The following is a 13,037-nucleotide window of genomic DNA, read 5'->3' as shown; positions in this document are numbered from 1 at the left end:
ATGTAACACTGTACAATGTGTATGTAACACTACAATGTATATGTAACACTGTACAATTTGTATGTGACACTGTACAATGTATATGTAACACTGTACAATGTATATGTAACACTGCACAATGTGTATGTAACACTGTACAATGTATATGTAACACTGTACAATGTGTATGTAACACTGTACAATGTATATGTAACACTGTACAATGTATATGTAACACTGTACAATGTATATGTAACACTATACAATGTATATGTAACAATGTACAATGTATATGTAACAATGTACAATGTATATGTAACACTGTACCATGTGTATGTAACACTGTACAATGTGTATGTAACACTGTACAATGTCTATGTAACACTGTACAATGTGTATGTGACACTGTACAACGTGTATGTAACACTGTACTGTACAACGTGTATGTAACACTGTACAACGTGTATGTAACACTGTACAACGTATATGTAACACTGTACAACGTATGTGTAACACTGTACAACGTATATGTGACACTGTACAACGTGTATGTGACACTGTACAACGTATATGTGGCACTGTACAACGTATATGTAACACTGTATAATGTATATGTAACACTGTACAACGTATATGTAACACTGTACAATGTGTATGTAACACTGTACAATGTGTATGTAACACTGTACAATGTATATGTAACACTGTACAATGTATATTTAACATGTACTGTACAATGTGTATGTAACACTGTACAATGTGTATGTGACACTGTACAATGTATATGTAACACTGTACAATGTATATGTAACACTGTACAATGTGTATGTGACACTGTACAATGTGTATGTGACACTGTACAATGTGTATGTAACACTGTGCAATGTATATGTAACACTGTACAATGTGTATGTGACACTGTACAATGTATATGTAACACTGTACAATGTATATGTAACACTGCAGTGGCGTAGGAAGTCGTCAAAAAGTGGGGGGGGGCAAAATTTTTTTTAACCTTAAATTTTACGCACTAAACAAATCGTATGCCATCTCCGCAATATTAGCCAATAATTATCATTTCAACATCCCATGATAATTTTGATAATTTATGTAGTACAAAATAAGTTATTTACGCAAATCAGAATATATATATTAAATATAGCAAAACATGAATCACCAGGCCCGGCCAGGATTGTCGAAAGGGCGGCGGGGGGGGGGGGGGGGGGGGGGGGGGTCCAGTAATTTAGTAATAATGCGAGCGCCGTAGGCGCGAGGTGATTTTTTTTTTGCGGGGTCCGAGGGGCCGCCCAGCGGGTCCAGGGCAGCGCCCTGATATGGGGTTCAAGGGGGTCTAAGCCCTCCGCGGAAAATGAATATAGCACATTTCCAATAATTAGGGATCAGGCGCGGATCCAGGAGTTTTCGAAAGGGAGGTCCAGTAATTAAGTGATCAAGCGAGCGCCGTAGGCGCGAGCCGATTTTTTTTTCCTTTTTGCGAGAGGTCTGGGGGCCGCCCAGCGGGTCCCAGGGTGGCGAAGCCCCCCTGTAGATTTTTTTTTGTATTTCCTCGTACCTGTCGGTAATTAATATCACTCTATTCACGTTAAAACCGCGCATTCTTCTTCATGTTGTGTTTCTGTCTTTTTCTCATTAGGAACTCAATTAACTTCACAAATTATCATCAACTTATTGAATCTATGTGATGAAGTTAAGCAAAATTGCGTATTAAGATATAAATATTGACTTACCAGGCTATTGCAGACGACCGACACACAGGTCTGAGGATTGATATACTAGTATAAAAGTCGGAATGTTCCGGATGTACAAGATAAAGTTTTTATCGTTGCCTTCAAGAAAACATTATCGGTTCGGAAATATACAGATATTTATAGAAATGAATATATAAATTCGCGTTTTGTCCCCTTTTTTTAGATTTTGGATGTCTAAAAGTGGGGGGGGGGCAAAAAGATAAAAGTGGGGGGGCAATTGCCCCCCCCCCCCTGCCCCCCCCCCCCCCCCCGCTTCCTACGCCACTGCACTGTACAATGTATATGTAACACTGTACAATGTATATGTAACACTGTACAATGTGTATGTAACACTACAATGTATATGTAACACTGTACAATTTGTATGTGACACTGTACAATGTATATGTAACACTGTACAATGTATATGTATCGCTGTACAATGTGTATGTATCGCTGTACAATGTATATGTTACACTGTACAATGTATATGTGACACTGTACAATGTGTATGTAACACTGTACAATGTATATGTGACACTGTACAATGTGTATGTGACACTGTACAATGTATATGTATCGCTGTACAATGTGTATGTAACACTATACAATGTGTATGTAACACTGTACAATGTGTATGTAACACTGTACAATGTATATGTAACACTGTACAATGTATATGTAACACTGTACAATGTATATGTAACACTGTACAATGTATATGTGACACTGTACAATGTGTATGTGACACTGTACAATGTATATGTATCGCTGTACAATGTGTATGTAACACTGTACAATGTGTATGTAACACTGTACAATGTATATGTAACACTGTACAATGTATATGTGACACTGTACAATGTATATGTATCGCTGTACAATGTATATGTAACACTATACAATGTGTATGTAACACTGTACAATGTGTATGTAACACTGTACAATGTATATGTAACACTGTACAATGTATATGTAACACTGTACAATGTATATGTAACACTATACAATGTATATGTAACAATGTACAATGTATATGTAACAATGTACAATGTATATGTAACACTGTACCATGTGTATGTAACACTGTACAATGTGTATGTAACACTGTACAATGTCTATGTAACACTGTACAATGTGTATGTGACACTGTACAACGTGTATGTAACACTGTACTGTACAACGTGTATGTAACACTGTACAACGTGTATGTAACACTGTACAACGTATATGTAACACTGTACAACGTATGTGTAACACTGTACAACGTATATGTGACACTGTACAACGTGTATGTGACACTGTACAACGTATATGTGGCACTGTACAACGTATATGTAACACTGTATAATGTATATGTAACACTGTACAACGTATATGTAACACTGTACAATGTATATGTAACACTGTACAACGTATATGTAACACTGTATAACGTATGTAACACTGTATAACGTATATGTAACACTGTACAACGTATATGTAACACTGTACAACGTATATGTTACACTGTACAACGTATATGTTACACTGTACAATGTGTATGTGACACTGTACAATGTATATGTAACACTGTACAACGTATATGTAACACTGTACAACGTATATGTAACACTGTACAACGTATATGTAACACTGTACAACGTATATGTAACACTGTACAACGTATATGTTACACTGTACAATGTGTATGTGACACTGTACAATGTATATGTATCGCTGTACAATGTTTATGTAACACTGTACAATGTATATGTTACACTGTACAATGTACATGTATCGCTGTACAATGTTTATGTAACACTGTACAATGTGTATGTAACACTGTACAATGTGTATGTGACACTGTACAATGTACATGTATCGCTGTACAATGTTTATGTAACACTGTACAATGTATATGTAACACTGTACAATGTATATGTTACACTGTACAATGTATATGTAACACTGTACAATTAGTAGACCGCTGTACAATGTGTATGTAACACTGTACAATGTATATGTGACACTGTACAATTAGTAGACCGCTGTACAATGTGTATGTAACACTGTACAACGTATATGTGACACTGTACCATAAGAACATGTAGGTATCGCGGTGGAATGTGACTGTAGCACTGTACAATGAGCCTGTACCGCTGTACAATGTATGTACACATTTTACCCTCGATATGCTCTTGTACTGGTGCCAGTACTCGGAATGTATGGCGATAAGCAGATAGGAGCATGTCCGATCTATGACGGCTGCTTTTTACTGAGCAGTGAGAACGTTTTTAAACTACGATTTATGGTCCATCTATAATTTGTGATCACGCCTACATGTATAGTGTGTGCTTCATTCAATGCAGAAAGACGTCTTGATAGGTATGGTCTTATATGAAATTCAGACTCATTATGTCCACCAAAATTGTTTGCTACTCTTCATGAACAGTTGTACTGAGACAAGAATGTATTTAATACCTACACGCATGAGTTATAAAATCGAACCTGTGTCACATTCATCTTTACCTCTACTGGGTAGAAATATCAAAACATGGATTTCACTTAATTGAAGTTGGGACCTGTATCTCGTGTTACTCCTGCCCAATGAATGATTGGTCGGTTTTGTATTGTAAACCTATCAACCCCTGTGTGCGAGATACATGTATGCAGTGTATATGAGTAATTTTGGAAAAGTTGCTGTTTGTGTGTTTTTGTCCCTTTGTAATAGCGCAGAGCACTTTATAGTGCTGCCTCACTGAAGCATACTGCCGAAGACACCCAGAACGGGAGTGGAGCGACTTGCTCGCCTTTCGCTTGGCGAACGCTCAACCAAAGGTCGAAAGTGAGACAGTGTCAAGGGAGACAATAAGAAAACGGTTGTTTAGAAAGAAGATAAATTAAGTCGCCTCTTACGATCATTTGCGCTATACATTGTACCTGCAGAGCAGCCTAAATGATTGATGTACAGAGGCGGTACCTATGGCGGTAATGTTGACAGAAATATGCGACACTAGTTTTGAATTCCACTTCTGAAGTAGGCAATTCCCAATTCCTATGTACAAAAACTGCTCAATCCTCGGGTATGCTAAAGGATGCGAGGCCGAGTAAGGGAATCAGGGCATTGTCCGACTCATTCCCTTATTTGCATTGTAACACTATTAAAGTGATACAGCAACATTTATAGTCGTCAAAACTGTGAAAATTCGTGAAGTTCATTTGTGGAATGGCAGTTCAAAATGGAAGCCGAAAGATGAACTTGATAAATTACTGTTTCGGGATACCAAGTCACTAAGAAAAACAGTACGATGTTGAGATGTACACACGTTCTTTATTGGCTACGATACAAAATATGTTCGTGTCGGCTTTAAGCCATCATCGTCGATTAATATTACCGTCGACAGAATTATGAATATTTTAGTCAGCTCTATATCTCTAATGGTGTCACCTATGGTTTTCATTTTACTGAAGAACTGGCGTTATTTCCATAAATTTGTTTTAAGTAATTCAAGACGATTTCTTATGGATTTCCATCATTTTATTCCAATAATACAACATATATATATATGCTAAGTTAATAAATTGTATAAACGACCTACATGAAAAATAACAGATCTGTCCATCATCCCTGTCATTCAGTTTCAAAGTTTTACCTGTAAAGTTCTAGCGCGTGAGTAAACACAATGACGTAAACACTGTAAACAGTGCCAGTATTGTCGATTGTTAATGGACCAGGTACACAGCGTCATGTCAAGTGTTATTGAGGATTAAAGTGTTTTAACTGTATAAAGCTTTTAGTGTCCTGCATTCCCCCACACTACTCTGCTGGTCTACCATAAAATAAACCGGGAAATTATCAAGGAGAAACATTTATGTAAGAAAATACATTACAAAAACTCAATATATACATGTACAATCGTATATCGCCACTCAATGCCTGGCTAAATTAATAACAAAACATCTGTATGAAATCCTATCGAACTAAAATGTCGTATCATATTTTTTATTAAGTTTTTTTTTTTTTTTTTTTTTTATTTTCCCGAAAAATAATCATTTCCTTATTGAAATATATCGGCAAAAGGTTTACTAATGTACATTTTGAATCGATAACACCATCACAAAACCATTACTCTGTTACAGGGCAGGCTACCTTGGACGTATATATTAGTGATCGGGCTAATCATTCATGGACACTTACAGATCTACCCTTTATGAGCACGGGAGAGGCTATCCGTGTGTATAGTGTTGCTGGTCGTGGATTATCCTCGGGTACTGAGAAAGTGCATTCATGCAGGTGTCGCTATCACGTTGTGGTGTAATAGGTTTTACATACAAATGCGCGAGATAAGATTCCTACATTGTAAAGATCAGTCAACCCTTGTGTATTGGCCGAGATGAGTTGAAGAACACGGTAAATATACTTTGTCAATAAATAAAACTTGATTAATTTTATTCTACCTGAGCACAGGTGAGTTGTTTACATATACGTTTTATAAACCACTTCTGTCTGAAGCATATATCAATAACCGGTGATGGTATCCAGTACACATACTGATCAACAGTGTCATAACCATCAGTGATATAGCCGCGCTTCATCAGAACAATTTTATAGATAGCTAGGGAAATGTCGGGAACATTACCAGTACAAGACCGTCGGAATGCCCAAGACAGACGGACGACACAAGCCTCGAAACCGTCCGTCCCAACTGCTGCCTCTATGGACAGTAAGAAGGGTGGCGGCAAGTATTCCACACTACCCTTCATGAAGGAGGATCCTTATACTGACTTGGTTCTTGTGATAGAGGAAAAGAAGCTCTACTTAAATCGTTCACTCCTGGGATGCGCGTCTACTTATTTTAATCAAATACTCACAGAACATCAGAATGAAAAGAAGAAAACGGATACGATGGAGCTTAAGATCGTGGGTAACATTTACCAAGAGTTTGTGGACCTGTTATCCGTCCTACACCCGGCAGTCAACAAAGACTTGAATGGTATGTCATAATTTCACAGATACCATATTTCAATTCACAATTCAGAGAAACTTCAATTATATCATTTACAAAGAGAAAAGCTTCTCAGCAAGTTTGATCGTGGATAGACTCTGGGTGTTAAAAAAACTTCATTTATCAAGTCAGTTGGGTATTTGTGTACAATTGAACCCCACTATTCATGACATTTGGTTGTCTTTGTACAATCGACTCCAATTAGCCATGACACTTAGTTTATGTGTACAGTTAAACCTCATTAGTCATGATACTCGGGTTTCTGTGTACAATTGAACCCCATTAGTCATGACACTTTAGTTTATGTGTACAGTTAAACCTCATTAGTCATGACATTCGGGTTTCTGTGTACAATTGAACCCCATTAGTCATGACATTTAGTTTATGTGTACAGTTAAACCTCATTAGTCAGGACACTCGGGTTTCTGTGTACAATTGAGCCCCATTAGTCATGACACTTTATAGTTTATGTGTACAGTTAAACCTCACTAGTCATGACACTCGGGTTTCTGTTTACAATTGAACCCATTAGTCATGACACTTTAGTTTATGTGTACAGTTAAACCTCATTAGTCATGACACTTTTGTTTTTTTCATACATACAATTGAATCCCATAATTCATGACACTCGGGTTCTGTTATAACCATAATTATCCCTCGCCCAACAAATTTGGATGAGGATACACAAATGGGGTCCGTCCTTCTGTCCGTCCGTTATGCATGTTGCCCACTTTAATCTCATGTAATACAATATTTGCATGTGCGTGGGATCTTGACGACTATGTCTTTGTTCATGACACGTTGATTTCTGTACACAATTGAACCCCAATGATTCATGACACTTCGGTTATTGTATACATTTGAACCCCATTGGTCCTTGTACATTGGTTTCTGTATACAATTCAAACACATTGGTCATGACACTTTTGTGCTTGTGCAGAGACCTATATACTAGTATATACTAGTATATAGGTCTCTGGCTTGTGCTATATTTTCTTGTCAAATTTTCCAGTCATATTATACCACTCCCCTAGTGCAAGGGATCTTTACAAGCCCCGGGTAAAGGGTCTAAATTATAGCACAGAAAACTAAAGGCCACTATCTTTTACTGTTGATCTTTACTGACAAATATATACATAGAATGATAACGAGCATGTTGTCAAACATGTTACCACTCTCATCTGTCCGTGACAGTTACGCTGACTTTTACCTACTCCAAACTCGGATAGTTCGGATCTTATGACGACAATTTCTGGGACAACGTTTTCAGACTTAGACAGCTGACGAGAAAGTAGATACACGGCTCGAGTGTAATCTTCCCTTTGATAAAGCGAGCCATCCTGTCATTAGTTTAGCTACGGCATTAAATGGTCAAAACATGGATCGAAAGTCTGTTTTATACAACAACATGTGCTGGTTGAATCTGTTGTATCGGAATACATTGTTCCAAGTCTGGAGTGTCCTGTAGCTTAGCCATCGATCCCTGATTTTATATTGATGATATTCCTTTGACATAAAACCATTCGTAAGGCTGTCTATAGATTATACTACGATCACTGACAATGTTCTTTACAATGAGTTCCGAATCCAGAGCTAGATAGCTAGGTTTAGATAGCATGGCGCGATAGACAAGTACATGTGCTTCCATTCTCATAAACACCTTCAGTAAGGTTACCACAGAGAAATACACGAGTCACTAATATATAATTTATGGGGATATTCAAATCAAAATAGATGTTCCATATCTATATTCAATGTCCCACTCTCTGATAAGGTAAATCAAAATCATACATAAAATTAAAATTGCCGACATATCTCCTCTAGGTATACGTATAGTACCGAAATACCATAATACACTAGTAACACGAGATTGTCCAGTGTCAAACAGCCAACTACGCCTCCAACAAATATCATAATGAATTAAAATTGCTATACCTACATCATACCATAAATTGTATATGCGAAACCCTTCAAGTCTTACTACAAAACATAACTTGGCTAAATATGGAAAGAAAATCTATAAGCTACTATTCATTGTTATCAGGAAATCAACCCCATATTAGCGTTAAGGACAAGGCAAAAATCGAATAAGTGAACGTGAATTTCATAAAAACTGATGGAATATTCATTCATTTTAACGTGACTCTTATTATGTAAATTATGTGAAAAAGCTAGTGTTGATTTTGTACTTTATTTTCTGTTAGCGTGTCCTAAACTGTTTCTTACTCTCATCTAAAGATGGAACGCAGTAGACATTCCATCTTATATTTTGTTTACAGATTTAGATGTCAAACAAATCCAGTACAATGTTTTATTAGGAGACTGAATGTGAAATTAGAGGAAACTGAATGAGACAATTTAATGTTAAATATGACAAAGAATCTAAATAGAATGGTAAGAGAGATGGACACATGTATTACTGTTTATATTGTTTAACAATATATTCATTGGTTGACTTTAATATCTTGTGGAAAGGAAATAGAGAATGTCTGTCTGTCTGTCTGTCTGACTGAATTGCTACCTTAAATTGACTTGTTTATGGGACAGAACAAAATCACTGAAATTGCAAAGAAATCCTCACTTCTGACTACAAAACTTCACTCGACTTTCACAAGGTCCGTTTCAAGTTCTGTGTAACTAAATTTTATCTCCGTCGAGACTATTTTCAAATATTTTCTAACCTAAACAGTTGCTCTGTTGTTTCACTAGATCCACTGGGATACCAGCATATAACTTATACATTATATATATATATAATATATGTACCGGAGAAAATGCATATCACTAGCAAGTCTGAATAAGTGTTGTTTTATTTTACATAGAAAGAACAGCACTAAGGCTGCTGCCTCTGTTGGAAGAATACAAGATGGATGTAATGAAAGACAAATGTGAAAAGGTCTTGTTGAACAGTTTGAGAAAGCTTCCATTAGACTCCAAACCCGCCGCCTCTTCATCATCGAGGAACAAGAAGGACGATCCTGCTGACATATTGGTACGATATATGAAAATTGCTGAGGCAGGAAATTCCAGAAATGTGCTCGACCAGTGTGTAAAAATGTTTTCAGAATCTAACGTATCTTTGGAGGAGCTGAAGGCAAATCCACACGTATCACACCGCATCAAGGCACAAGTGTTCCAGAACCGTATGGATTCTACGTTAGAACAACTGGTAAAAGTTGAGGCCGAATTGGAGAAGGAAAAGCAAGAAAACGAGGCGTTGAGGAAACGCCGAGGGTTGAAGTCCAATCCAGGCAGTATGGACGACGTAAGTAAGACACAGCCTACACAGTCTAAGGCAGGACCCACCCGTGTACGTAGGTACAAAGTTGGTACCAAGGAATCTCTTTCCGTCAGCAGATCACAGCTTAACTGATCACGGTCCGTCAGCAGATCACAGCTTAACTGATCACGGTCCGTCAGCAGATCACAGCTTAACTGATCACGGATCGCCTAGCAAACATGTGTCACCATTATGAGAATTCCACAGAGATTCCGGCTGTGACAGTACCAGATTGTTGTTTCCAAAAAAACGTTACTCTTTTAACGTATCCATATGATTTTCTGTCCTTAAAACAAACATCGAGTATAAATATAAGATAATTCCATCTACATATGTATCAGATGGCAAAAGGTTCATGTAGTAATTAGTATACAGTAGGAGTATTTTAGGAAAACATTTTACAATATTATATTTATATATAACTGAGACCCTTACTGTAACCAGTAGATTATGCTGTTTTATCTTCTTTTGTATTTAAAATCTTGAAATAAATCTACCTGAAGATATGGGCTAAAGAAGTCATGATTTAAACAGGAATTCTGTTACACTACATGCCACCTATATATTTGGTAGCCTATTGGTTCAACAGAGGCCCATTTTTAACGGTAGCTCACTTTATCAGCTTGTGTAAACAATAAATGGCTATTTTTTCGAATGGTAATGTTGGATTACTTTTGAAACATCTAAAGCCTATAATAACGTTTTACATCAACTGTGTATTTTCCAGGTAATTTTCCACATAGTAGGACGTTTATTAACTAGTTCAGTGATAAAGTGATGGACTGTCGTGGATACATTCGAGACAGTAATGAATAGCGATACTCCCACATACGTGTCCCCTTTTGAAATCATTCACGACACATTATCTGGCCTAATAGGAAAGTATTACTGAGTTTAAGGAAAATATCTTAATAGGGAATTGTCCTTGAATTCTGTAATGCCTCCCCTCTGGAATATTTCCAGTTAAGGAACGTTGATGAAAACTTGGTGAGATATACAAGATGTATACCATTAATCAGTTTCGCGGAAGACAATCGTCCTTTCGCCAAATATGTGTTTTGTGTCACTTTCTGTAAAGGGTGCCACCGTCTTTTCAATATCAATAACTGCAAGGTCACATGTTGTACTCTGTGAGGCTGTTACCTAGTGCCAGACATGAACAATTTCAGATAAAAGTCGTATTTCAGACTTTTTCCTCATGCTGACTGTAATGTTAATTTTAATATTTCATCATAAAAACACACTACAAATTGGGATTTCAGACTTTTTTTCATTTAGCTGCTCTCATCGCTGCAGTGTGGGCTGGCCGTGACCGTCTGTCTAGAATTTTCTCAATCGTCTGCCTGGCTTTAACAACAGCATGTCATGTCTGCCATGCCTGTCATTGTAGATCTGTCTTTCCAAGATGACGTCTGGGAACTCTCTCCCTCTCTCTGTTGGCACAGTAGATTTCGATTACAAACGTTTTACGGTTTTATTTCACAAGCTCCTTTGAACATTGGACTATGTTATAAATAAAGCAATGTTCTGTATGTGTTTTGTCGTATCTCCACTGCCTAGAACTAAATAATTAATTATGTCGCCTACATGAAAGAATAGACACTGATCACAAGTTTTATCGAATATTATCTCCAAAGTCAAACATATGAAACGTTAGATCGATCTTTTGCATATTATTTTACCAATGGAGTTGACGGTAATTCCAAGACGACATCACATCTTCCTGTGAAAGAGTGTCTTCACTGAAACGTTGTTTTGACTTCTCGCCTTGCTCCGTCATACAGCATTGTACTCTGAAAGGCAGTTGTAAATCGTGTGGGAACACGGGATGCGGTATAAATGATCATATACCATTTTTGATGTTGTCAGAATCCTTTAAACTTCACGTGGAAAAAGTAGTGATGGCACGATTGCTCAAAGGCGCAGTATAACATGACTAGTTGTGCATATTGAATTTTAAAACCGACTGGAAAACAAAATGACCAACAGGAGACAAATTTGAATTTGAAGTTGGTTATTAGAGATCTTCCCTGTGTCTTCCCTTGGGATCTCTCTCCAAACCGATTATTCTGGGTTATATTATATTAAATATTGATATCGGGTAATTCATTTTTGGTATACAATTTATCTAATTCTAGTACAATTTGTATTTATAGCAAACATGCATTCTTGATACTACATAATGAGATAAAATTAATAGTATAATGGTGTCCGATATGACTGTTTTATTTGCTCATTTCAGTTGTCAACTGTCCGAATGACCGAAAAGAATAAAAGGGCAACGCCTATACATAATCTAGCTACAGTGTAGTTATACCACCACCTACGTAAAGCTACATGACTCTATTGCTAGGTTTTGTCTCGCCGAGATTTCGCCCATACATAATCAAGCTAGTAATACCACCACCTACATATAGCGACATGACTCACAGGTGCCTGACTCGTTTTTATAAAATAATAACATATAGAGTACATATTTTCTCATTTATATGTACTCTATATGTTATTATTTTATAAAAACGAGTCAGGCACCTGTGCATGACTCTATTGCTAGGTTTTGTCTCGCCGAGATTTCGCCCATACATAATCTAGCTAGTTATATCACCACCTACATATACATGACTCTATTGCTAGGTTTTGTCTCGCCGAGATTTCGCCCATACATAATCTAGCTAGTTATATCACCACCTACATATAGCTACATGACTCTATTGCTAGGTTTTGTCTCGCCGAGATTTCCCCCATACATAACACAGTTGTTGAGATTTATATGGATAGACCTCTGGTATGAGAATACTCGATACTAATCACTATTATAAATCACTAACATAACATCATATAATGTCCAAATGTATGTTTAAATGTTTTATAGTCTCCTCTTGTCTAACTTAACTGTATATGTATTACCCGGTATTATAATCATGACCGAATTTATCGTCTTAGTTTATATCTAGTATCGAAGGAAATATTTGCTTTTCTAGATATGGAATGTCGATGAGAGATGAAAATACTTCATCTAATAACAAAAAGTCTTTGTGTTTC

The 13,037-nt window shown here is 36.9% G+C and overlaps 1 protein-coding gene across 1 annotated transcript; it reads left to right on the top strand.

The window, feature by feature from the left end:
• Positions 1 to 5,741: 5,741 nt before the first annotated feature.
• LOC117330657 lies at positions 5,742 to 11,527 on the top strand. The gene is made up of 2 exons (XM_033889092.1): positions 5,742 to 6,703; positions 9,538 to 11,527. Exons 1-2 carry the CDS (start codon positions 6,334 to 6,336, stop codon positions 10,086 to 10,088), a joined length of 921 nt encoding a protein of 306 aa, XP_033744983.1. The 5' UTR covers positions 5,742 to 6,333; the 3' UTR covers positions 10,089 to 11,527.
• The last annotated feature ends 1,510 nt before the right edge of the window (positions 11,528 to 13,037 follow it).

The sequence above is a fragment of the Pecten maximus genome, chromosome 7, assembly GCF_902652985.1.
Source record: "Pecten maximus chromosome 7, xPecMax1.1, whole genome shotgun sequence".
In the NCBI taxonomy this organism is placed as follows: Eukaryota; Metazoa; Mollusca; class Bivalvia; order Pectinida; family Pectinidae; genus Pecten; species Pecten maximus.
The sequence above is the reverse complement of the archived record's forward strand: the minus strand, read 5'-3'. Positions and strand labels throughout refer to the sequence as shown.